The 27,631-nt window shown below is 50.7% G+C and overlaps 1 protein-coding gene and 1 pseudogene across 1 annotated transcript; one reads left to right on the forward strand and one right to left on the reverse strand.

Moving 5' to 3' along the window:
- The first annotated feature begins 225 nt into the window (after positions 1-225).
- Positions 226-12,697, forward strand: elk1 (ELK1, ETS transcription factor). Its single transcript, XM_023332630.1, has 11 exons — positions 226-1,088; positions 4,627-4,835; positions 6,866-7,051; positions 7,121-7,282; positions 7,352-7,486; positions 7,562-7,873; positions 7,961-8,087; positions 8,189-8,334; positions 8,410-8,490; positions 8,967-9,068; positions 10,083-12,697. The coding sequence occupies exons 1-11, from the start codon at positions 1,064-1,066 to the stop codon at positions 10,179-10,181; spliced, it is 1,584 nt and encodes a 527-aa protein (XP_023188398.1). The 5' UTR covers positions 226-1,063; the 3' UTR covers positions 10,182-12,697.
- Positions 12,698-14,163: 1,466 nt separating this feature from the next.
- Positions 14,164-27,335, reverse strand: LOC106700283 (annotated as a pseudogene).
- Positions 27,336-27,631: the final 296 nt, after the last annotated feature.

Raw genomic sequence — 27,631 nt, forward strand, 5'->3', positions numbered from 1 at the left:
TCCTTCTGTAAACAGAATTAATACATTTTATCTTGTATTTCCTAAATACTCAAAGATGCTTTAAAGAAGTACAACAATATAAAATCAAACAATGCAGCATAACAGAAAGATACACTGAGCGTAAATCAAATCAGTCTTTAGCTGCACCTTTTTGGTCAGGCGAAAAATCACTTTTGAAACATTTATTTTGAAAGACTCCACCGGAACCTCTCTCTTTACCGCCGTTACTCTGACTGTGATGAAGAGTTGTGAAGAGGCGTAACCAGAAACAAACGGGGAAAACTCAGGAGTTCAGTCGTTATCCCCGAACACATCTGTCGAATTACAGACTGGACCTTCTCCGTTACTTTTCCTCCGTGTCGGAGGTGGAGGTTTACGGTCCCGGGAAACTCTAGATGTTTCGGGTCTGACGCAGACCGAGAGGCTGGGGGCTAAGCTAACAGCTCATTACTAGAGCAGATGGCTAGGCTAAGCTAGGCTAGGCTAATAGCTCCTTGCTAGAGCAGCGGGAAGGCTAGGGTAGAGTAACAGCTTCTGTTGTGACTGGACCTTGAACTTGGAGAAACTTTTATAAAAGCAGTAGGAGCTTGATTGTTAAGATATTCGTTTTCAGTTTCTGAGAAGATAAAATACTTTATTTTGCTTTGCTTTTGTGGTGGAAGCAGTTGTCTTATCGTGGTAGCAGGCTTTGTCAGCAGCCAGAAAGACCGCTCGGCCGGAGCGCGGATTCGTCCAGGACCCCCGCATGTGAGAGCCCTGCTGGGCTTGGTGATCTCAGAAGGACTCGCTGATAGCGGTGCTGCTTTCTCTGGACGCTGTGCTCCCCAGAGGATAGTTAGCATGGAGGCTGCGGAGCCCCACCGCGGCAACTCGGAGCGGTTACATAACGGCAGCAGGTCGGCAGAGAAGCGGCTGAACGTCTCCTCCTCCTCCGCCTCCTCCTCAGCTCCACTGTGACACTTCTGCACGCAAACAGACCCGCAACAGCAGCAGCAGCGACACGACGCCGACAGCCGCAGCATGGAGGCGGTGTGACTGCTGGCAGGCTGAACCCGCTCAGAAGATGGAGTCCAACCCGCTGATTAACGGTGAGGGCTGCTGCTGTGTGTGTGTGTGTGTGTGTGTGTGTGTGTGTGTGTGTGTGTGTGTGTGTGTGTGTGTGTGTGTGTGTGTGTGTGTGTGTGTGTGTGTGTGTGTGTGTGCGCGCGCGTGCAGGTAGCAACAGGTGAGCTGCTGAGGCCTGCAGCTTCAGGTGGCTCTGTGCCCGTCTGCTGGTGATGCTGGGCCGGACACGAACCGCTTCAACTTGCGTTCAGTTGCGTGGATTAAAGACGAGCCTGAAACTCGTGAAAATGCTTTAACCTGGTTTAAATAAAGGCGAAAAGGCTAAAATAGCATTTTTATGATCATAGTGTTCTTCTCCAGCTGCTGCTTCAGCTTAACGTATTCATTCACTGCCACATGGATGTTCTGCTGCACCTCAAATTCAATGCAGTTTTTAAGAGTTTCCATTTCTTTAGAGACCATATCAACCTGTCAAAGTTGATTCTGGTTGATAAAGGTTGATTTTCTGTTTAAAAAGTAAACGGTGTTGGTGTGTTTCAACCATATGCAGCAGCTTCCTTTCTGCTTTCATCATCCCAAACGGTCGCTGCGCTGTGATTGGTCGCTGAGTGTGTGTGTCTCCAGGTTATTATTATTATCCTGATTAGCTTGAGGAGGAAGAGGATGTCATTCTTCATCTTGTTGTTGATAATCAAACTCCCGTATCTGTGATGCAATATTAGCATGTTACCATGGCGACGCTGATGCACTCATGTTGTTAGATGAGATGTTTCTGATTTCAGGCCGCCAGGCCCGGTTCTGGTCCGAACATGGACCCTGTTCTCCTCTGGTTCTCCTCACGGTCTGAGCAGCGAGTCGGGTCGGCAGAGTTTCCACCAGTAAACCTGCTCAGTGTTTTTGGGTGAAAGATGTTAATTAGACAGGAAATGTCAAAATATTACTGGGTAATTAAATGTTACTGGAAAACATGGCCAGTGAAACTATTTAAACCCACAACCAGGCTGATAAACAACAAATAAAAAATACGATTAAAATGAATATCAATTATTTTCACTTCTGTTTAAACCAAATGAAGTCAGCGGCTCCATCAGGGCTTCAGGGGCCATAAATGATCATATTTTAACACAGATGCATAAATGTAACATTTATTTATTGAGATGATCGATGCTGCTAAATTTGATTTAATGGTTTCATCATAAATAAATTAAAAGATTTAAATTGTTTAATATTTAAATTTAGGATTTTAAGGAGCTGGCAAGTTTACTTTGTAAAAGTTCAAAGAACAATACTCATACTTAGATTGTTTTGTTACCATAGCAACAATCTGATGCTGTGACTTTGAGCTGTTTGTTCACAAACACAAATTAATAAACTGCAATTATAACTTATTGTTTTTAGTTTGGCCAGTTAATCTACTCTCCCTCTCCCAGATTAAATCCAACCCAGAAGCTGTTAGAGGTGCTGATGGTTTTAGCAGCAAGAGGGGCCCCTAGGTCAGATTCTGCCCCAGGCCTCATGCAGCCTTGGACCGGCCCTGCAGGATGAGTTCAATCTGCTGCACTGAGCAGAGATGAGCAACAAACTGAGATTTAATTCAATGCTGCTAATGTGGCTTTAGCAGCTCTAACATTTCTGTCTGTTGAGTTTTAATAAGAGCCACAGAAACTGTTTTGGTTGCTCAACTTTAAGGGATGAGATTTTCAGATCTCACATTAACTCTGACTAAGTGGACAAAGCATTTGATATGGTTTGTTGCATTATGTACCTGGAAAAATAAAACTAAAAATAATATAAAACCAGCATGAAGCGTGACTACGAGGCGAGCGTGAAAGCTCCTCACCGACTGAACCTGCACGATGAGGTTAGCGCTGGTTCGTTAACCGCTAACGCTCCGACCAACCGGAACACAGACGTGAACTTTACTGGGAAGACAGCGCCACACGCTGGGCAGCACGTTGAGATGTGAAGGTCGTACACAAAGATAAATCATTCTCACTGCTCCTAAACGCACCTCTGACAACGACTACAAGTTATTCCTACGTTCACATAGAGCTGTGCAACCAGAGCTAACACGGTGTGTTTAAACTCCTACCTTGATGTAAACTTCTCCAAAGAAACATGATTCCTCACTGGAAGTTGATGTAAATATCCATACAGGTCAGCCTGCGTCCAGTTTGAGAGAAAGGAGGCGTAGGTGATCTGCGCTGAGGTAACTTAAGAGATCAAGCAGTGGCTGCGCGCTGAGGCGCCAGTTGAGTGATTGGGCTGCTCTCCCTGCTTTGAATTCATCAACTATAAACTTATCTTTTAGGAATAAATCTGCCCAGCCAGGGAAACGCTCAGAGCAACGCTTGCAATCCGGATTTTAACAAAAAAAAAAAAAGTGATTTTTTAAAATTATTATTATTTAATTAATTTAAAAAACTAGCAGCGCTTGGCCTGGCGGGGGGCTAGTAAAGCCTGGTGGACCGCCAGGCTTATAATACAACGGGGGAAACCCTGTCAGAGGGTCAAACTGGTTCTGTTATCGGATCGGGAGCTGGACTGGTTCAGGATCCGAACCGCTCCTAGAACCCCAGCGATCCGGATTGCTGTGCAGGACCGGCCCGAGCGATAAGCTGAACTTCCTGGTTCTGGCGTTGACCTCGCTGTGACTTATGGGCTCCCTGTCTCCCTGACATCCAGGTTCTGGTTACTCTGAAAGCCCATGCCAGAACCGTCCCGGCTGGATGGAGCCAGTTCAGAACCAGCAGAACCATTTGCTACCAGTGGAGAGGATTACTCCCTCTGGTTCTGGACGATGAAAAACCCTGCAGCGCCCCCAGTCTGTGCAGGACCACCATGGTTCTGGGTCCAGATGGTTCTGGAGGGGAGCGTCTTCATCTACTCCTCTTCCTCACCGGATACCAACGGCTGGTTCTGATAGAACTGAAAACCCAGTTCTATCAGAACCCGGCCAGGAATGAGATAAAATATCATAAAAGTGTTTAGTGATGAAACTAATAATCAACTGATAGCTGAATGTGTTTCTGATGCCAGCAGCTGATCCGGTTCTGTTGGATCAGAACCGGGTCAAACATGATCATTTCTAACTGAACAGGGAACTTTTAATTTTCAATGAGACAGGACACACATAAGGGCCCGAACGGATCAGAACCAGAACCGTCAGCTGGATTTGCTTTGTTTTATGCTTCTGCTAAACCATATTGATCCATCAGTAAATTCCCAGACGATCGTCTGTCGGAGTTTAAGAACTTTTACTAATTATTTGAACTGATGAGACGATAAAGTGAGAATTAATACAACTATTGATTATTGTTCTGATCAATCGGATATTATTGCTTACATGCAGCTTCCTGTGTTTACTGGCCGTTGATCAGTTCTGGATCAGTCGGATCAGAACGATGCTGGGCTCGTACTCGGTTCTGGTTGAGTTCTGATCATGCTGCTGCTGTTCTGGTTCATTTCTGGCTTCTGAAGAGTCCGGCTCTGTTTTGCTTTCAAACTAGCAGCTCCGGTTCTGGACCGGTCCATGTCTGACTGGTCTCTCTGCTCCCCCAGCTTTGGACCCGTCCATCACCCTGTGGCAGTTCCTGCTGCACCTGCTGGAGGACCAGCGCCAGCGCCACCTGATCTCCTGGACCGGCGAGGACGGAGAGTTCAAGCTGCTGGACGCAGAGGAGGTGGCCCGTCTCTGGGGGCTGCGCAAGAACAAGCACAACATGAACTACGACAAGTTGAGCCGCGCACTGCGCTACTACTACGACAAGGTGAGCGCTATGCTACCGCTACGACAAGGTGAGCGCTATGCTACCGCTACGACAAGGTGAGCGCTATGCTACCGCTACGACAAGGTGAGCGCTATGCTACTACTACGACAAGGTGAGCGCTATGCTACCGCTACGACAAGTTGAGCCGCGCACTGCGCTACTACTACGACAAGGTGAGCGCTATGCTACCGCTACGACAAGGTGAGCGCTATGCTACCGCTACGACAAGGTGAGCGCTATGCTACTACTACGACAAGGTGAGCGCTATGCTACCGCTACGACAAGTTGAGCCGCGCACTGCGCTACTACTACGACAAGGTGAGCGCTATGCTACCGCTACGACAAGGTGAGCGCTATGCTACCGCTACGACAAGGTGAGCGCTATGCTACCGCTACGACAAGGTGAGCGCTATGCTACCGCTACGACAAGGTGAGCGCTATGCTACCGCTACGACAAGGTGAGCGCTATGCTACGACAAGGTGAGCGCTATGCTACGACAAGGTGAGCGCTATGCTACCGCTACGACAAGGTGAGCGCTATGCTACCGCTACGACAAGGTGAGCGCTATGCTACCGCTACGACAAGGTGAGCGCTATGCTACCGCTACGACAAGGTGAGCGCTATGCTACCGCTACAACAAGGTGAGCGCTATGCTACCGCTACGACAAGGTGAGCGCTATGCTACCGCTACGACAAGGTGAGCGCTATGCTACTACTACGACAAGGTGAGCGCTATGCTACCGCTACGACAAGGTGAGCGCTATGCTACCGCTACGACAAGGTGAGCGCTATGCTACCGCTACGACAAGGTGAGCGCTATGCTACCGCTACGACAAGGTGAGCGCTATGCTACCGCTACGACAAGGTGAGCGCTATGCTACCGCTACGACAAGGTGAGCGCTATGCTACCGCTACGACAAGTTGAGCGCTATGCTACTCGACAGTGAGCTACGCTACGACAGGTGAGCGCTATGCTACCGCTACGACAAGGTGAGCGCTATGCTACCGCTACGACAAGGTGAGCGCTATGCTACCGCTACGACAAGGTGAGCGCTATGCTACCGCTACGACAAGGTGAGCGCTATGCTACCGCTACGACAAGGTGAGCGCTATGCTACCGCTACGACAAGGTGAGCGCTATGCTACCGCTACGACAAGGTGAGCGCTATGCTACCGCTACGACAAGGTGAGCGCTATGCTACCGCTACGACAAGGTGAGCGCTATGCTACCGCTACGACAAGGTGAGCGCTATGCTACCGCTACGACAAGGTGAGCGCTATGCTACCGCTACGACAAGGTGAGCGCTATGCTACCGCTACGACAAGGTGAGCGCTATGCTACCGCTACGACAAGGTGAGCGCTATGCTACCGCTACGACAAGGTGAGCGCTATGCTACCGCTACGACAAGGTGAGCGCTATGCTACTGCTACGACAAGGTGAGCGCTATGCTACCGCTACGACAAGGTGAGCGCTATGCTACTCCTACGACAAGGTGAGCGCTATGCGATACCGCTACGACAAGGTGAGCGCTATGCTACTCCTACGACAAGGTGAGCGCTATGCTACCGCTACGACAAGGTGAGCGCTATGCTACTCCTACGACAAGGTGAGCGCTATGCTACCGCTACGACAAGGTGAGCGCTATGCTACTCCTACGACAAGGTGAGCGCTATGCTACCGCTACGACAAGGTGAGCGCTATGCTACTCCTACGACAAGGTGAGCGCTATGCTACCGCTACGACAAGGTGAGCGCTATGCTACTCCTACGACAAGGTGAGCGCTATGCTACCGCTACGACAAGGTGAGCGCTATGCTACCGCTACGACAAGGTGAGCGCTATGCTACTCCTACGACAAGGTGAGCGCTATGCTACCGCTACGACAAGGTGAGCGCTATGCTACCGCTACGACAAGGTGAGCGCTATGCTACTCCTACGACAAGGTGAGCGCTATGCTACCGCTACGACAAGGTGAGCGCTATGCTACCGCTACGACAAGGTGAGCGCTATGCTACCTTCTTCTTGCAGAACATCATCAAGAAGGTCAGCGGTCAGAAGTTCGTCTATAAGTTTGTGAGCCAGCCCGACCCAGCGCCAGCAGACGGGCCTCGCGGCGCTGAGGAGGTCCCGAAGAAAGACGCCTGCGACCCAATCAGCCAGCTGAAAGGCCTGGGGGGCGTGGCCTCGGTCTGCCAGTCAAAGGGCTCGGCCCAGGTACGGCGTCTTGTTTGTTATCATGTAACCTGGTTGTTGCCGGTTGTCATGACAACGTGTCACCCGCAGCGCCCGGCGCCCGGCGGCGCCCAGAAGAGCTCCAGGAACGACTACATGAAGTCCGGCCTCTACTCCACCTTCACCATCCAATCCCTGCAGGCCCCGCCCAACCCCCGCCCAATCAAATCGGAGCTGCTGCTGCAGCCGGACCCCGCCCCCAAGGCCAGAGAGGTGAGGCCTCTTCATCACTCCTCTTCCTCAGCCAGAGGGGCGATGGTCTTCATCGTGTCTTCCTCCCAGGTGAGCCTGTTGCCAGAAGGCCGGCCCTCCCCTCCAGCTGGTGGCGCTGTGGACTCGCTGCAGCTCGCCCCCCAGGCCTCGCCCCACCCCGCGCCGGCGCTCAGCCCGCAGGCCGCTGCCAGCAGCCAATCACAGGTCAGAACCGTCTGCCTTTGCATCTTTAGTTGCGACCCGGTTCTGATCGACCCGCTCCCCCTTTGTCCTCCGCAGAACCCCCCCGGCCCTCCTCTCAACGAACCCCCCCACATCTACCTCACCAGCGTGGGCGACTCGCCCCCTTTCGCCCCCCTGCTCCCCATGGCTCCCGGCGGGGGCCGAGGTCTGGGCTCCGCCCCTGACGGGCCGCCGGCCCCCCTGCTGGATGACCCCGCGGCCCCCCCGCACCACCCTGTGTTCGTCATCATCAACCCGTCGCCCCCTCCCCAGGCCCCGCCCCCACCCGTCGTCATCAAAGAGGAGAACCTGCCGTCGGAGGAGGAGCTGCTGGAGATGGTGACCCTGCAGAGGAAGCCGGCGGACCAGGTGAGGGCCGGTGCCGCCGGATCCAGAAGGCCCGGTTCTGGTTCCAATGGAAGCGGGGTGTGACCAGCTCTCCTCTGACCCGTCCAGGTTCCCCAGCTCGTCTGTGGCCCAGCAGAACCAGAACCACTCATCACCATCGTGGAGAGCCCCCCTCCTCCTGGGCTGGACGCCCAGCAGGAAGTGGTAGGGGGCGGGGCCAAGGATTCTCTAGCAGGTAACTTCCTGGTTCTCCATTTCAGACCAGAACCTGGCAGAGCCGGTCCAGCTGCTGGTTCTGTTGCTTCTTCTCTGGGTTTATCTCTGTTTTCCCGTCAGAGCCCTTCGTTGCCACAGTAACGTGCTCCTCCTCATCTTCGGCGTCGACCTCGCCGTCCTGCGCCGGCCCGCCCAAACCCAAGAAGCCCCGGATCCTGGAGCTGCCGTCCTCACCCTCCCTGCCGCCAGGCCTCTCCCTGGATAAGGTTCTGATGATCCGGGTCGCGTGACCCACCGGTCCGTCTGTCACAGCTCTGACATCACTACCTATCCCCCTGCAGGTGAACGCCGCCGTCAACAGTCTGTTGGCGCCGGGCGCCCCCAACACTCTGACGCCGACCGTTATCACCTCCCACGCCCTGGTAAGCTGGACCAGAACCACGTCGCATGGTTCTGATCAGATCCTCAGTGACTCATTATTTTCTCCATGAAGACAAATGAATGTTAGCCAATATGCTGCAGACAGCATGCTAGCTAAGCTCGGCGTTCTAGCTGACTGTCTGTTTGAAGCAGTTTAGACGTCGATAGTCAATTGGACCTGGTTCTTCTTCAGAACCTCCACCAGGAGCTCGGAAAGTTTTCCTGTTTATTCTGACATCAGTCTGTATTAAATCCCTGAGTGAGGAGATCGCCATGGCAACAGACATGTCCTGCAGCGCCTCAACCTGTGGTTTAATGTTTGTGAACAGGAAGCGACTTGGAGGACTCGTTACCATGGAGACCAAGCAGCTTCTGTAGATGACTGATTTTCCCACCTGACAGTAAAGCACCTGCTGTCTCCAGACGGTTCTGAGAGGTTCTGAAAAGTTCTGGAAGGTTCTGTGTTCATGTTTTTCAGACCCCGGTGCTGCTGACCCCCAGTGCTCTTCCCTCCACCATCCACTTCTGGAGCACGCTCAGTCCCATCGCCCCGCGCTCACCGGCCAAGCTGTCCTTCCAGGTAATAGACCTATCCCACAGCAACATGACCGTCAACCCAACGGTCCAGAACGCTGCTGCTGACGTTCTGACTAGAACCAGGAAGATGGAGACACCACCTGGTTCTACAACCCTTCACTGTGACTTTAAACTGCTCACTGAACGGATTAAAGATCTGCTGCTGGATCAACCTGCTGGTTCTGGTTCTGGTTCTGGTCTGCATCAGAACCAGAACCAAACATGGAGAAGCAGCATTCAGCTTCTACTCACTATAGATCTGGAACAAACTTCCAGAAAACTGCAAACCAGCTGAAATCCTGATTTCCTTTAAATCCAGACTGAAAGCTGGTTGGAGCTGATCTGATCAATAACTGGAACATCGATCAATTATCTGATTGGTGCTGATTGGTTCTGATCAACTGGACCTGATCAGTGGGTTGTGTGCCGCTCTGCAGAACTTGGGCGGTTCTTCTGGTTCCTCTGGTGGCTTGGTACCCGAGCTAGACACGCACACACACACACACACACACATATCCTTCTATCTCTGTGAGGACTCAGAACAGGACCTGGGTCTCTCCAGAACCCCCCAGACCAGACCAGAAGCCCCCAGTTCATCAGAGACCCGGACTGTCTCCCGTTCCCCATAAGGATAGAGGAGATTCTGCAGGGTTCTGACTCGGAGGCCGGTCCATCTGGTGCTGCTGACGTTCTCACAGGTCCGGTTCACTCTGACCTCCTGCAGCCTGCCGGTTCTGTTCAGGTTGATCCGAGTCTCTCTGGGACTCGTCAGCTCAGATGTGGATCTGTGGCGCCTCCTGCTGGTCTTGATTGTTTCTGTTTCATCTTGAATCATGTTTTCCTGCTGAGTTCAGGTTGAGCAGCAGGGGGCGCCGAGGTCTGAGTTTGTTTAAACATGCAGGTCTTCCTCTAGGGGGAGCTGTTTGTTTTTCCACTACAGGAGCCGTGCATGTCTGGTTCTGACCCGTTCCCTCCAGAAGTCTGGTTCTGGTTCTGACCCGTCTCTGTTCCTCTGCAGTTTCCGGCCAACGGCAGCAACCAGATCCACATCCCGGCGCTGAGCGTGGACGGACTCTCCACCCCGGTGGTTCTGTCCCCGGGCCCCCAGAAGCCCTGATCCCGACCCCAGGACTCCCTTTGGACCGAATCCTGAGGCGCTTCCGCAGCGCCACCTGCTGGAGACAGGTGAAGATGATGATGCCAGGTGGACGGCCTTCATCCTCATTAAAACCCTCGTCTTCGTCAGAATGGTGCTGGGCGACGCCGGGAACCCAAAGCATCCGGAACCAACCAGAAACTGAAGCCGGACGGTGGTTGACTGGTTTCTCTGTAACCATGGCAACACCCATCAGCACCGCACCGGTCTGAGAACCGGGAGGAAAGGTCGGCGCAGCCGGAACTTTGGGATTCTGTTTATTTATGCTGGATTTGCTCCAGACGTTCCTGATCCGACTTGGGTCGGATTAAAGATCCATTTTACAGACCGAGCTCTGCTCTGATTGGCCACGCCTTACCTGCAACGGACCAATCACAGAGCAGCGTCCTCCCTGCAGGGGGCGCTCACATTCCTCCTCCTGGATTTCAGATCTAAACTGTAAATATTCCTCTGTTGCCACAGATCGGTTCTGTTGAGGCGGGTTCGATCAGAACCCCTGAACTGGTTCTGGTTGCCATAGTAACTCGTTGATCCACAATGGATCTTTGCTAAAACTGATGTTTTTGGTCCAGAACCAGAGTGCTTAGTCTGGATTGTTCCGCTTGATCTGATCAGAACCTCAAACCCAGCCGCTGTAGAGCGGTTCCGACGGTCTTTAAGGGTTCCAGTTTCAGGAATATCGGACCATTTCTGTCCGGAGAATGTTGAACTAACGGAGAACTCCGACCTTTAGGATCTACCGACCGGATTGGACCGGATTCAGGAAGTTTCTGAGCTGGAAGCTGGAAAATCTGATTCCAGAGGAAAAGATGAAATTCTGTGTTTATAAAAGAAAAACTGTTTGAGTCAAAATGTTGAACGTTTTTCAGGACGAAATATTGTTGAGCGGCTCTGATGAAGGAGCGGCGAGCGGCACTTTACTGAGGAGGAGGAGGAGGATGAAGGTGGAGGGTGAGATTCTCCAGTTTGGAGAAGAAACCATCTGACTGTTGCTAGCTGTGGTTGCCACGGTAACCTGACATGACTGTTGCTGTTGCCTTCATAGTGTTTCTGAGTCGCTGAGGTTGGGTCAGACCCACCTGGACTGGATCCGTTCCCTCGCACAGGTCCAATCAGTCAGCAGGTACGATACGCGCAGCGTCCACCGAACGCAGTGTCCTGCACGCTCGGACCCACTTAGACGGTATCCTTGTACGTATCTGACCTTTCCCTGTTGCACTCCGACTTGGACGGACTCTCATACCAGACATGGTCTCGGATTTGGACACAGCCGGGTCACAGACGCCATGTTTGGACCTTCAACCCTTCAGACTCGGACCATCAGAACCTGTTGCTGTTCAGAAACCCGGTCCTGATGAGGAACCGGGATTTCTGAGGTTGGGTTCCTTTGGCCCGAGTTCTGGTGCTGACTGTGTCCTGATGATGGGGCTTCCCAGCCTCTGCGGGTCCCTGAATGCAGCATGACTCTATTTTTCTACCAGAGATCCGAGTTTATTTTGTTCTCAAAGTTGCCTTAAAGATCCTGAGCAGCAGGAAGGAGGTTCTGGAAGATTCTGTCCGACCAAGAAGCCATGTTTGTGGACCAGAACATTTCTCTCACCAGCAGAACCTGAAGAATGTCTCCACACTGATCACTCAGCATTTCCTCCTGCTGCTCCGTGTGGTTCTGTTTGATGGAACTGGACCCGACTTCTGAAGGTATCTGCAGAACCCGAAGCTCCATTCAGACCCGACTCGTTTCTGTGTGCGGGTGTGACCCATTTAGCTCCGTCTGTCTGAGGTTCTTCTCTGCTGGAGCCGATGGAGAACCTGGCAGGTGTCTGCTGAGCAGAACCTAAAGGTTTGGTTTTGACCTGAAGGGATCTGATGGAGGCTTCAGCAGAACCTCAGAGTCTCTGTTTACCCGGTTCCTTGGGCCAGAACATCCTGAGTCACTATCCCTGTTCCATGACGGGGCTTCAAAGCCCCACGACCCGTCTGACGACACTAAAGTCTTTAGATGTGACACCGCCGTCAGGTGGTCCCTGGCTCCGCCTCCTGTAGGTCAGGTGGTCCCTGGCTCCGCCTCCTGGTGGTGCTGATGTTCTAGAGTTTTCTTTCTGACCTGCTGATCTTCTTTTATTACTTCAGTGTGGTGGGCGGGGCTAAAACCCTATTTGTGTTATGTCCCATGATGCTTTGCAGACAGGAAGCTCCAGAACGTTTTCTGTACATACATGATGCTCCTGATCACATGACTGTTTAACCTGTGCTATGTGACTGGGCCGACCAATGACATGTTTCTGTCGTCACTCCTCAAGGCATGGCCCCGCCCCTCCTCGGCTGCCATTGGCTGGAGGGTTGATTGATGTAAAGGGGCGGGGCCTGCGTTTATTTTTCTGGGTCTGACGACAAACTTTAAATCAAAAGATATTTTTATTTGATGTAAACGTTGTTTTCTACAATCGCATCAGGAAATAAAGATTCATCCGAGTCTCTACGAGTCTCTCCTTGTTCTTCAGGTCCACATTCCAGACCTTCCTTTCTTTAGAGAAATGGGTGGAGCTCAATTGTTCACATCCAGAAACAGAAAAGAGATGCGACTTGAGATTTTCAGGCTATTTTTCTCCAGGCAGTATTTTGACCTTACTGTTGGACTCTGAATGCTTAATGTCCAGTTTGGGGTCTTCAGTAACAGATAAACTATTTTATGACAGTTTTGGGGAGTTTACTATCACTTGCAATATACATATACACAAACTATTTTGTTAGTTTTGGGGACCTTACTTTTCGAAGTCCTACAAGTTAAGTAGAATATAATGTTGGCACTTAATCCCCCCAAACTTTCAGCAGAAAGCTGCTCAGCATCACAATGTGAATGATCATATTTTCTATCCAGTCCTAAAATAATTAATTCACAATTCTGTTTGCTCATTTGATAACATGCAAAGGTTTGCAAAGTCAGGTCTCTAGTTGTTTTGAAGAAATCATAACTGTCCAACTGGCTGTCAGCAGTTTAAATGTTCTGTAGTTTTGATAGAACTGATTCAGCAGTTCCCATGAACACTGTTCATTACAACAAAAGGAAATACATCTTCACCACTGAGTGCCATCAGAAAACATTAACGAAGAAAAAACTTTTCTTCCAAATACATTCAACGTGTAATGATGACATAATAAAAACCAAGATTAAAAACTGTCAGCTTGGGAAAAAAGGTTTTTACTCTTCAGAAAGAGGAAAGACTTTATTCTGAAATGAACCATCACTTCCTCTCAGCAGCTCAAACAGGAAGTTGTCAAAGAACCAGCAAAAAGCAACCAAATATTAAAATCTGGATGCTGGTTCTCCTCCATCCAGTCCAGTCCGGACTGGACCGGACCAGACCGGACTCTAAACATCAAATGCTCCAAACATCTGATGCAGGTGGAACCAGGAAGCTGTTCCCTTCCTGTTTCCTGTGAGTTTTGGCATGAAGTCCAACAGAACCGGTCCGGCTGCTGAGCAGGTAGAACTCACCTCAGGTTGGACCTGCAGCGCCCCCTGCTGTCAGGAGGCTGTTTTATTATCCACACACTTTATACACCATAATGTTTATGACAGAATTTCTGACAAAACACTGTAAACTTTTACTGCTGTGATGTCATAAATCATGGATATAAATCTGCTGAATTAGAATTTAATGTTTCTGTTACACTTTCCACTAATGAAGAGATTAATATAATTATATTAAACTGTTATAATCTACTGCCATGGCGACCGCCAGACCCCGACGGGATGAGAGTGGAAGAATGTTATAATCTATTATAACAGTAATTCATTGTAATTAATGTATTAGCAGCTGACGTTTATTTGCTTCATGATGCGTTCACAGGCCCTTAGAAAGTGGGATGTTTCACCTCTCTTCAGCTCCCACCAGGGAAACATGGCGCCTCATTTTTCTGAACAGACCAGACGAAGCCTGCAGACGTTTCAACTTACAGTTTAATCAGAAACTCCCAGCGAAGCATTTTATCTGTAATCATTGAGGGCAGAAGAGACTAAACAGAAATGTTTTTAAAAATACAAAAATCACAAAGAAAATGCAACAATTGTAAAACTCCACAACATTAAACGCCTCAGAGTAGAACAGAAAGACCCGATGCTTTAAAATAAACTTCCTGAGAGAAAACCGGCTCCTAAAATCTGATTTGATCAGCTATTAATTCCCCTGAAGGCACCACACAGTACCACCAAACCCTGATGATGCAGATTCTACACCAACCAGGGAAGCACTTTGTCACCATCTAGTGACATCTAGGATGGCATAATAAATATGGAATGATATGCTTAAATAAACAAACTTGATGAAACCATCAGTTTTTCTGGTTAAGGAGGCAGTGAAGCAGGAAGGGGCCGAGCGCGCGGCTCTGAGGAGCCTCAGCTCCCAGAACCAGTTGAATTATTCCTAGTTATGGAGTCAAATGTTTCTGATAACCGGACGGAAAAGAAATGCCTTAGTTTTAATTTAGTGACGGGTTTTACTCCCTGATCATGATGTCACTTCCTCTTGGATTGGACTTTTTCTCAGCAGATGTTGCAACAGTGGAAGATCAGGATTAGGAAGAAAGTTTGGGAAACAAGAGAGTGATTTTATTTTGGCGGGTCAGAGAACAGCAGCGGGGAGTTTTGCAGTTTGGTTTGTGAAGCAGCTGATCTGTAACCATGCCGACCACAGACGGATTCTGCTCAGACTCCCGTCTGGTCCCTGATCCAGCGCCGGAACCGGGTGACCCGAGTGTAGACGCCGGGTTTGTTCCTGAGGCCGCAGCCTTCGCCCCAGCTGACCACGCCCGCCACGAAGACCCGCCCACTGGGGTCAGTGACGGCCAGCGGCCCGCCCGAGTCGCCCTGCAGGGGGCGACAGAGGAAACCATGACTCTGGTTCTGATGAGTCCAAACCCTCTAGCTTAGGTTCTGCAGAGTCCTGATCCATATTCTATTGAAACCATGACATGTTTTCCTTCCTCCTGTCAGCAGGCCCCGCCCCCCTGCCGTTTCTGACCCGGCTAGGCTCCAGGGACCTGGCCTCACCTGACAGGCGTCCACGCCTCCGCCCAGCACCCCGGCGCACAGCATCCGGTCGCTGAGCGAGTCTCGCAGCAGAGACCGACACACGGTGCTGTTGATGATCCGGACCCGGGCTTTCTGCAGAACAGTGGTGCCGGCACCTGCAGAACACGCAAACGGGTCGGGTTCATCGCTGCAACATCGCCTTCTGTCATTACAACGGCTTCGCTTGATTTTTAAAGTTCTTATGGCTCCAACTACGGTGGCCGACAGGTGCAAATGCGCAGCAAAAGAGAAAACATGCAAACAAAAAAGAAGACACCCCCGAATGAAATGCAGCAAACAAAATGTTGAAAACGGAAGTGCTCCAGACCACTAGGGGGAGTCAAAGAAAATAGTATTCATTTCTATGGGACCAGATGCAAGATTCAGAGAAAGAAAGTAAAGGTATCTCTCTGAATCTTGCATCTGGAAAGTGTGATTATTGTGAGAAGTCTGAAACAATAGAGCATGTTATTTTAGAGTGTTGTAAGTATGAAGAAGAGAGAAGATGCATGCTGAGAGAGTGTGTAGGTATTAAAGAAAGGTTTAATTTAATAGAATTTTTGAGGAGAGATTTCGGGAGTAGACATATTCAAATAATTATTCAGTATCTTAAAAAAACAAAGCTATTTCATAGGATATGAGTAGAGCAAGTTGGGTGTGAGTGTGTAAAGAATATCAAAGAGGGGTATATAAAGCTATAAGCAAGTTGGATAATATAAGCAGGTGTGTATGTGTGGGGGTATGTTTAATCAGGAGTTAATGGAGGGAAAAGGTAGAAAGTGAAAGTTTATAGACCATCTCGAACCACACTCCATACTGGTAAGTGGCGGTAATGCTACTGTAAGTTTGTTGCCAACCGCCAATAAATACCAAGAAGAAGAAGAAGAAGAAGAATCTTGCATCTGGTCCCATAGAAATGAATACTATTTTCTTTGACTCCCCCTAGTGGTCTGGAGCACTTCCGTTTTCAACACTTTTTGTTTGCTGCATTTCATTCGGGGGTGTCTTCTTTTTTGTTTGCATGTTTTCTCTTTTGCTGCGCATTTGCACCTGTCGGCCACCGTATCCAACAGCAGCTGGACAGGAAACGCATAAACAGTCTTCACCCCTTCAAAATAAGAGCATGACTGAACGACTTGAAAGGTCTTTAGCAGTCAGTAACCAAAACTTGATACAGGTGTTCATCCGACTAAGAGTTTATAAGATAAATTTAAATTGTACACAGGATTGGAAAATGTGAAGGAAAGAAACAGCAACATAACAGTAAGAGGCTAACTGGAGGCTAACCGCAGGCTAACTGCAGGCTAACGGGAGGCTAACTGCAGGCTAACGGGAGGCTAACTGCAGGCTAACTGCAGGCTAACTGGAGGCTAACTGCAGGCTAACTGCAGGCTAACTGCAGGCTAACGGGAGGCTAACTTCAGGCTAACGGGAGGCTAACTGCAGGCTAACTGCAGGCTAACTGCAGGCTAACGGGAGGCTAACTGCAGGCTAACTGCAGGCTAACTGGAGGCTAACTGCAGGCTAACTGGAGGCTAACTGCAGGCTAACGGGAGGCTAACTTCAGGCTAACTGCAGGCTAACTGCAGGCTAACGGGAGGCTAACTGCAGGCTAACTGCAGGCTAACTGGAGGCTAACTGCAGGCTAACTGGAGGCTAACTGCAGGCTAACTGGAGGCTAGGTGTTCTGGGATGGTGCCCTATTGGCAGGATCTAAAGAACCGTATGGATCAGGTACTGGAGGTGAATATTTCATTCACGTTTGATCATCTGTACGGGAAAAGGGACGGAAAGGTTAAGAAGAGCAGCTGATAAATAAATGTACAGGATTATGATGGTAGCAGGCAAAAGAACATCACTAGGAAACGGCTGAAGCTCCTAAAAGGGAAGATCGGTTCGACGTTATGAATATATTTACATGATGGAAAGGCTGACTTTTTCCACCAGATTAGAACCTGGAAAATGTAAGAGTTATTGTCAGGATGTTATTTCACCGTGGAGACCAGACTGTTGAATAAACTGAGGGTTTGAGGTTATAGAGCTACAGGCTGTAAATAGTTTGCTTACAGATTTAAAATTGTGACGAGTTGGAAGAGAAGAACGGACAAGAAAAGCTCATTCAGATGTTTTTAAATTAGTCAGTGAGAACAGCAGCGTGGTTTGGTCCACAGAATATGTGCAGAAACAGGAAGGATCTGATCTCGCCGTGAACTTTGACCCTTCGTAGAACAAACCAGTAGAACCGGTCCGGAGCCGAAGCGCCTCACCTCCCTCCGCAGTGGCGCCCCAGCCGGTGATCCAGGCCTCCTGGCCGGCCGGGAAGTGGTGTGAGGCAGACGGCAGGCAGACGGGCCAGATGTTCTGGTTCAGAACCAGGTCCGGTTCCAGCTCCATCAGGGCGATGTCGCTGTCCAGGCTGACCCGGTCGTAGTCCGGGTGGACCACGATCCGCTTCACCTTCCGCTGCACCGTCCACCGGTTGCTCTGGCCCTGCGCGTGCAGCCCCAGCCAGGCGTCCCATCGGTCCGCCGCTGTGTACCTGCGCCATGGATGGAGGTCAAAGGTCAGGACGGTGCAGCGCCACCTGCTGCGTGTCCACAGAGACAACCTGGAAATCTATGAAGGAGTTTTTCTGCCATAACTGGAGAGCACACATTGTCAGTCTGAAAGCAGGATTCATGTTTTTCTTCTCAAAACTTGAGATGCTTGAACTCCAACCTTTAAAATTCACTCTGCTCAAAACTCGTCTCTCTGCTCCAATCAAATCTCCGCCAGCAAACCTCTCTGCTGGCTTACGAATCATTTTCTGCTCGCACTTGGAACAGAAAAGTACCGTCACCTGGCAAGCTCTCAGCCAGTAGAATGCAAGTGCTGTACTGGGTGCGTTTGTTTCCTTCTAGTGGGTGAGCCTGTGTGGCTGCTATCAATTGTAGCAACCACTGGAGAAACAACAACCTCAGCTTTCTGCTCCGTGTTAAACTAAACATCCATCAGTAGCTAACGGCTACTGATCGCTAACGGCTACTGATCGCTAACGGCTACTGATCGCTAACGGCTACTGATCTCTAACGGCTACTGATCGCTAACGGCTACTGATCGCTAACGGCTACTGATCGCTAACGGCTACTGATCGCTAACGGCTACTGATCTCTAACGGCTACTGATCGCTAACGGCTACTGATCGCTAACGGCTACTGCTCACTTCCACTTCAGTCACTCAAATAATGTTATCCAATATATTTAACATTAACACAACCTGCTGTGGTTTTAGTTTGTAAACATGATGTAGCAGTTTTAGACGGGCAGCACCAACAGATAGACATAGCCATCTATCCGTGCTACGGCAGGAAAATCTGACAAGGTAGCACAGATAGTCAGAAGAGTGGTTCTGAGACATCCATCTGGACCCGGTGAGCTGGAGAACCCCTGCTGCTGGAAACTGGAGGACAGTTCCTCCAGGTCTGGACTTCAGTGGTAAGAAAACTGATCCACCGGCCAATCAGAGAGCTGATCTACCTCCTCCTGTAGTTAAACCCAGCCGGGTTCTGTTGGGCTCGGTTCGGTTCTTACTCGTCCTGGACGCAGTGGGCGGCGGTCAGCAGCCAGCGGCGGCTCAGCACCGAGGCTCCACAGGTGTGTCCATGTCCTCTGAAGTGGAGGCTCACCTGCCAGGGCCACTCCCCCTCCCTGGACGCCTGACCGCCCACGATGCGGAGGCTGCGGTACGGCGGCACGCCGCAGTCTGCCGGCACACACGCGTCAGAGAGAGAAAGAGAGTGTGTGTGTGTGTGTGTGTGTGTGAGAGCTGGACCCACCACAGTCGTCCTCGTCCGAGCCGTCCTCGCAGTCCGGCGTGCCGTCACACTCCGGGTTCAGCTTGCTGATGCAGCGGCCGCTGCGGCAGCGGAAGGTGAAGTCGGAGCAGGGCAGCTGCAGCGCTGCGGAGCGACAGAGATGACGTCAGCATCAGCTGCCATTTTCCATCAAATTGCACAAATTGAAATTACAAAATAAATTTTCTTAATGGAAACACGGCAGTTTCGATAATACATGTATTTTGAGAAAAAGGTTTTTGTGCCGAATTGAAATAATTTATTTCACAAAACTGCATGGAAACATTTTATTCACATCATGAGTCACGTGATCAGCAGCCGGATGTTGCTACTGGCAGAAACGCTGAAGAAGACGACAGGAAGTGGTCGGAGGATGATGGGTTGTTTTCTCTGGCTCCTCCAGCGTCTCTCTGCGTTTTCCCTCATTAATAGGTTTGAATCCATAAATATTCTGGAAAATGGCCGACTACAGTTTCCCATAAATGTCCCAGACTAGCAGAGTAGGCGGGGCTTGTTGCGCCAACGCTTGAATCAGACGTCTCCTCTGATTGGCTGACAGATGATTAGCGCTGACTCTGAGTTATGAATATCCACTCACTGGCCACTTTATTAGGAACACCTGTCCAACTGCTCATTCATGCTAATCTAGAATCAGCCAATCACAAGGCAGCAACTCGATGCCTGTAGGCATGTAGCCACCAGAGGTCAAAGGTCACGCTAGACTGTTTCGTTCTCCATTTGACCGACAGCATTAAAAAAAAGTCGGCCATGTTCTATTTTTACCTGTCAAATTCTAATCATATTAACATCGGCTATCTATCATTTTTATTCACTAGTTGACCCATGAATCCAGATCCATCACATAAAGCAGATAAATGCATCTAACTTTTTCTCCATAGTAACAAAGCCACTGACTGTGGCCCCAATAACTTAGAATAAATGAAATTAAACGATCCAACTTAAATTAGCAGCACTTCACCTGCCTCTGAACCCTCAGCCTCTCACATTCCTCCTGGTCGCATCTGCAGAGAAATCTGTGCTGGTTCATCGGTCAGTTGATCTGCTGATCAAACCGATCAGTTGAACTCGGTGAGTTTTTGCTCATCATGGATTGTCCATAACGAACACCATGTTCAAGTATAAGGGTGTCCATATGTGCACTTGGCACCAGGACACCCTAGGCCGCAGTTCGATGATCGACTTTGTCGTCGTTTCATCGGATCTGTAGCAGTATGTCTTGGACACTCAGGTGAGGAGAGGTGCGGAGCTGTCCACTGACCACTACCTGGTGGTGAGTTGGCTCCGGTGAGTTGAGTTGGCTTCATGGACAGAATCTCTAGACCAGCCAAGGTGTTGAGGGGATCCAGTTTGGTGACCTTAGGATCTCGTCTCTGCTTTTTGCAGACGATGTGGTCCTGTTGGCTTCATCAGGTCATGATCTGCAGCTCTCGCTGGAGCGGTTCGCAGCCGAGTGTGAAGCGGCCGGGATGAGGATCAGTGCCTCCAAATCCGAGGCCTTGGTCTTGAGCCAGAAAAGGGTAGAGTGCCTTCTCCGGGTCAGGGGGGGTGTCCTGCCCCAAGTGGAGGAGTTCAAGTATCTCGGGATCTTGTTCACGAATGAGGGAAGAAGGGAGCGGGAGATCGACAGGCGGATTGGCGCAGCGTCTGCCATCAAGCGGGCGCTGTACCGGTCCGTCGTGGTGAAGAGAGAGCTGAGCCAAAAAGCGAAGCTCTCGATTTACCGGTCGATCTACGTTCCCACCCTCATCTATGGTCATGAGCTTTGGGTCATGACTGAAAGAACCAGATCGAGGATACAAGCGGCTGAAATGGGTTTTCTCCCCAGGGTGTCTGGGCTCTCCCCTAGAGAGAGAAGCTCAGTCATCCAGGAGGGACTCAGAGTAGAGCCGCTGCTCCTTCACATCGAGAGGAGCCAGTTGAGGCTTTGGCATCTGGTCAGGATGCCTCCTGGACGCCTCCCTGGTGAGGAGTTCAGGTCCCACCAGGAGGAGGGGAAAACCGGGACACGCTGGAGGGACGATGTTCCTCTACTGGCCTGGGAACGGCTTGGGAACAAGAGGCTGGGGAGGGAAGACTGGGCCTCCCTTCTGAAGCTGCTACCCCCTCAACCCGACCCCGGATAAGACGGACGGACGGACGGACGGACACACGCTGTCAGCTCCTGGTCAGGAAGGTGCATTTAGTTCAGAGTCCATGAGATGATATTCAGAAATGATAATTTTATTGATTGATTTTAGTTCCTTGAACTCTTTAGGTAAAGTCTATAATGTCTGCCCATGTGCACCAATCAGGAGTGTGAATTATAACCTGTCAAATGACCGACGGGCTTTAAATTTTCCTGTCGTTTAAAAAAATAACCGGTCAAATACAGAAAATATTCCCTCTGGTAACCATGGCGATCTGCTGCAGCTCAAACTGAGCATCAGAACGGAGATTTAAGAGACTTTGATGGCTGCTGGTCTGAGTGTTTCAGAAACTGCTGACCTACTGGGATTTTCACCCACAACCATCTCTACTGTTTACGGAGAACGGTCCGAAAAGAGAAAATATGCAATTCTGTGGGCGCAAATGTCTTGTTGATGCCAGAGGTCAGAGGTCAGAGAAGAATGGTCAGACTGGTTTGAGCAGCAACAGAAACTCTAATAACCACTCGTTACAACCGAGTTCTAACAAGTGCAGATGAGCGTCTCTGAAAGCAAACGTCTTCACCTGAACCTGCAGACGGCTGGGCTACAGCAGCAGATGACCACACCGGCAGCAAGAACAGGAAACCGAGGCTGCAGTTCACACGGGATCAGCAAAACCAGACAAGAGAAGATTGGAAAACGTTGCCTGGTCTGATGAGTCTGGATTTCTGCTGCCACATTCGGACGGTCGGGTCAGAATTTGGCATCATGGATCCATCCCGCCTGGTACCGACGGTCCACGCTGGCGCTGGCGGTGTGGGGATGTTTTCCTGGCACTTTGCCGACCTGAGTGTTGCTGCTGAATCCCTCAGAACCTCACTGGACCGGCTCACAGCGCCGTCCGACCCGGTACCAGCAAGGTGTGCCTAATAAAGTGGCCGGCATCACGGCCAGGATGTTTACAGATTCATAAGTGACACTGGCAGCCACTGATGCATTGTGGGAAATGTAGGCGAGACAGGTCAGGTAAAGCAGGGGAGCTGGGCCTGCAGCGGTTCGCTGAATGGGTTCTGGTTCTGGTTCTGCCCAACACAATGCTGCTCCTCTGCAGCAGAACCTCGGTTCTGATGAGCTTTACCCCACTGAGGCCGAAACCAGGACCAGTTCTGGCCTGATTCTGAACTGGTTCTGACCCAGTTCTGGTGTCCTTACATTTCTGGCATGTGGACTCGTCAGAGGCGTCGCCGCAGTCATCTCTGCCGTCGCATCGCAGCGCGTCAGAGACGCAGCGGCCGTTCCTGCAGGAGAACTCTGCGGCACCGCATTTCCCTGCAGAGAAGAAAAAACGCTGAGCTCAGAGGAAGTTCCGGTTCTGCAGGCTGAGCGGGCCGCTCGCGTCGGTCCAGAGGAATTCCTCACCACAGCCGTCTTCGTCAGAGTTATCGCCGCAGTCGTCCACGCCGTCACACATCCAGAACTTGGCCTTGCAGATGTTGTTCTTACACTTCATCTGCATCGGCGCGCAGCCTGAGACAGAACGTTTTTACAGATCAGATTCCATTCATCCATTAATTCCAGGTCATCAATCAGTCAACGCATCAAATTCAGCTCATGACTCCATGTCAGGGTAAGCAGAAAGCCAGCAGTGACTGCTCCTCCTGGACAGCAGGGGGCGATGTGGCCGGCCGTTTGGACTCACTGCAGCCGATCTCATCGTGGTTGTCGCCGCAGTCATTGAAGCCGTCGCAGCGGAGCGTCGTGTTGATGCACAGGTTGGTGCCACACCTGAACTTCCCAGGACAAGCTGCTCGACGAGAGACCAGCGTCATTATTATTATTGTCATTATTATAATCATTATCATCATGATCATTATAATCATTATCATCATGATCATTATAATCATTATTGTCAGTATTAATAAATTAGGTTCTTCTTACGGTCGGTGGGGACGAAGGCCTCGTACCGGGCGCTGAACCCCGGGTGGACGAGCCCCCGGTCTGACCTGAAACTGACCCTCATCTTGTTGCTCTTGCTGATGAACACGGAGGATTCTGATTGGCTGCCACACAACCTGGAAGAGGAGATCCAGTCGGGTTCTGTGGTGGGTCCGTTCAGAACATCCCAGAGGCCAGAAGCTTCCTTACCTTTCCTCGTCAATCGTCACGTAGTCATGGAGACACGGCGATCTGTCCTTCCCCACAGAAAACTTCTGGAACTGGACCTTCACAAACCTTCCCTCAGGAACCTGAAAGTAAAACGAGAAACGACGTTACTGCCACCCGCGACTGTTTGGGTTTTAGTCCAATAAAATACATCTTGTGGGTTTTTATCATTCGTTTCTTCTAATCCTGGAAGAAACGAACGGGCGGAGCGGCAGGACTCACCTGGACGGTCCAGCTGCAGTCCGCTTTGGGAGGATAGTTGGCCGGGAAAAACGGCGAGGAGAACGAACCTCGTTCTCCGCTCAGCGTTCCGCCGCAATCTGAGAGGAGAAGGTCAAAGGTTAGACTGGACAGACAACAGAAGCTACTGACCCCACAACCAGACAGAACCAGGAGGTCCAACAAGAGGAAACCCAAAAACACCAACCGTCTGAACATCACTGGTGAACTATGAACACAAAGCAGTTCACCAGAAACGAACAGGTTCATCTGAACGTCTTACCTCCGCCGGCTGCAGGAACCTGGGAGTAGAAGACTCTGAATCCGGGGAAGTTCTTGTCCTGACTGGTGACCAGCATCAGCAGCATGACGTTCCCAGACGACACGAAGGCCAGGGAGCCATGCGGGTATCCGCACTGCCTGCAGGGGGAGACAGAGAGACCCCAGACCTTCTGAAGGGAAAACGTCTCCACCGGACAGGAAGGAGGAGGAGCGACTTCCTGTTGGAGTAAATGTCTCAGGCATCTGAGCCGGAACCAGAGCCTTTCTGTTCTCTCCCCTGACCACGCCCACCAGTGATGTCACTCACCTGTCCACAGCGGTTCAGGTGAGGAAAGAAAAGGCGGGACTCACTCAGTGAGGAGGCGGGGCCGGATGGGAGCCAGCGAGTCGTAGATCTGGACAAAGTCCTGCTCACAGTCATCCTCCAGGATCAGGGTGTGGAAGTCCAAGCGGACACGGTGACCCGGGTCGGCCCGGAGCTGCCACTTCTGGGCTGTGTTGGGGCCATAGGGGGCGTCGGGGAACCCGGGAGAATCGATGTGGCCGTTCTTCCTCACGTGGACGCTGATCGGAGCTTTCTCTGAAAAACCAGCCAGGTTTGGATGAACGGTTCTGCACGGATCCAACCGGATCTCTTCCAGAACTGGACCCATTTCCTGCTCCTGAGCCTCAGCATAAGGGCTTCAGTAGAACCTGAACCAAAGTTCTGTTGACGTGTGAAGAGTCTCTCACCAGACATGTTGGTCCTGGTCAGCCGGGGGTCCAGAGCTGCCAAACACAGCAGAACCTTAATCAGAACCACCAGAACATTTCTCAGGGAGTTTAAAACGGATCTGTAAAGGGTGACATCAGGGATCCATCTCATCCAAACATATATTCACTCTATATAGCTCTAGATCTGTAGCTCTAGATCTAGAGCTCTAGATTGTTCTAGATAATAACTTCAGTTTCTGTTAAGCTGGAGAAAATTTTGTCTCATCCACACATTTATCTGTTCTCAGCATTTATTCATAGAATAGAATAGAATAGAAGTACTTTATTCATCCCAGCAGGGAAATTATTTCGCAGTTACAGCATAGAGACAAGACACAATAACAACCACCACTGAGTAGTAGTTGTAGATAAAATAAAAATAAAATATAAAATGCTATAAATTGTAAAAATATAACATGCTGTCAATATAAAAGCAGCTTAGAGCAGTCCTTGCAAAGATTCAAAATGCAGAAACAGAATGTATATGTAAATATATGTACAGCAGTGTGCCACAGTGCAGTTGTGCAAAATTGGACTGATTAGTGCAGAACAGTGATTTATCTTTTATTGTACAGTGAGATGGCATGTGGCAGGAAGGATTTCCTGTATCTGTCCCTACGACAGCGGAGCTGGAGCAGCCTATGTGAGAAGGAGCTCCGCTGTCTGTCCACTATGTGGTGGAGAGGGGGCTGTTTATTGTCCATCATAGACAGAACCTTCTTCAGTGTCCTCCTCTCCACCACAGTTTCCAGGGACTCCAGCCTTAGTCCCAGTACAGAGCCAGCTTTCCTGATGATTTTGTCCAGTCTATTAGAGTCGCTGGCTCTGATGCTGCTTCCCCAACACACAGCAGCAAAGAAGATGGCGCCGGCAACAACACTGTGATAAAAGGTCTCCAACATCTTGCTGCACACATTGAAGGATCTCAGCTTCCTTAAAAAATAGAGTCTGCTCATCCCCTTCCTGCACACAGCGTCAGTGTTAGATGCCCAGTCCAGTCTGTTGCCGATTACAACTCCCAGGTATTTGTAATCCTCCACCTCCTCCACCACTTCCCCTTTGACCTTTAGTGGCCGTGAAGGTATCTTCTTCCTTCTGAAGTCAATCACCATCTCTCTGGTCTTACTAATGTTGAGCCTCAGGTGATTCTGCTCAGACCACTCCACAAAGCTGTCCACCAGTGTCCTGTACTCCCCCTCCCCTCTGTCCCCTATACACCCGACAACCGCTGAGTCATCAGAAAACTTCTGTAGGTGACATGACTCAGAGTTGTACTGGAAATCAGTGGTGTACAAGGTGAAGAGAAAGGGAGAAAGCACAGTTCCCTGTGGAGCTCCTACGTCACTGACCACCACATCAGACAGGACACTGCCCAGACGGACAAACTGTGGCCTGCCTGTCAAGCAGTCAGTCACCCAGGAGATCACTGAGTCGTTGACACCCATCCTCTGCAGCTTCTCACCCAGCAGCAGAGGCTGGATGGTGTTGGAGGCACTGGAGAAATCAAAGAATGTGATTCTCACAGTGTCTCCTCCACCATCCAGGTGCGACAGTGCTCGATGCAGCAGGAAGATGACGGCATCGTCAACTCCTAAGTGGGGCTGGTAAGCAAATTGCAGGGGGTCTAGAAACGTCCTCACCTGAGGCCTCAGCTGGGCCAGGACCAGTCTCTCCATGACCTTCATCACATGAGATGTGAGAGCGACTGGTCTGTAGTCCTCTGGGTCGGATGGCCTTGGCTTCTTGGGAACAGGAACCACATGTGATGTCTTCCACCGCAGCGGGACTCTCTCCAGCCTCAAGCCGGGCCGGGCCGGGCCGGGCCAGCAACTTCTCCAAGGTGGATTCATCCCACGGTGAGCATCAGGGTCAGCTAGCCTGCGATTCTGCAACAATCACTTCCAGTTTGCAGCCCTGTTAGCATATCATGCTAGTCTGTTAGCATAGCATGCTCGTCTGTTAGCATAGTATGCTAGTCTGAGCATTCTCATTCCCATGTTTCCTGATCTGCCACCTGAACATCTTTCCATCGAATCAATAACTTGAACATTGTTCACCAGCAGCTTGTCAGCCCACGGTTCTGACGGCCCAGTTCTGACGGCCCGGTCCTGTTTGGCCCGGTTCTGTTCAGGGTTTTTGTCACTCTCTGAATTTCTGAAACATGAGAAATTTTTAAAGTTCTGATCTTTGATGTTGGACCTTCAGAACCCAGAGTCAGGTTCTGCCAAACAAGTCCAGACCGGATCAAAACATTTCAGGCTAACCAGACCGGTTCTGACCTCCAGACGAAACACCGCCGACCCTCAACGCCGGGTCAGGTCTCAGCAGCCGTCCACGCTGACTTCCTGTCACCTCCAGAGACGCCATGGCTTCGTCCAGGGAGGACAGCTGGACGACCGGGAGCTCAAACTCGGACTCGTAATATGCCACCATGCCGTCCGGCTGGCCGTCCCCTTCACTGGAGACACGGAGGGACACGGTCAACATGAAGGAACATGGACAGAACCTTCAAGAACACAACGTGTCGGGGACTGACCTGAAGGCCTGCACCGTGGAGTCTTTGTAGAACTTGGCCAGCACCGAGTTCTGGCCGTAGATCTGCTGAAGCTGGAAGACAGAGGACCGTGAGACAGGAAACATTTCCCATGATGCTCTGGGGCAGCCGCCTCACCTGCGCCCTGACCTTCTGGGCCAGGCTGCTGAAGCCGTCGCTGCCGGGTTCCTCCAGGTCGGCCCGGAAGGAGCGGCCGCCGATTCCCACGGAGCCGACGTAGAGCTTCGTCATTCGGACGTCTCGGCGCACTGCGGACGGCAGGACAGACGTCACCCGCTCCGCTGCTGCAGCCGTCTGAGCCGCTGCTCAGGGAACCGACCTCTGACTGAAGCCAGGCACGGTTCAGGTTCTGCCACAACCATCAGGTTCTGGACCGCATCTCTGCAGAA

This window comes from Xiphophorus maculatus, chromosome 1, assembly GCF_002775205.1.
Source record: "Xiphophorus maculatus strain JP 163 A chromosome 1, X_maculatus-5.0-male, whole genome shotgun sequence".
Taxonomy (NCBI): Eukaryota; Metazoa; Chordata; class Actinopteri; order Cyprinodontiformes; family Poeciliidae; genus Xiphophorus; species Xiphophorus maculatus.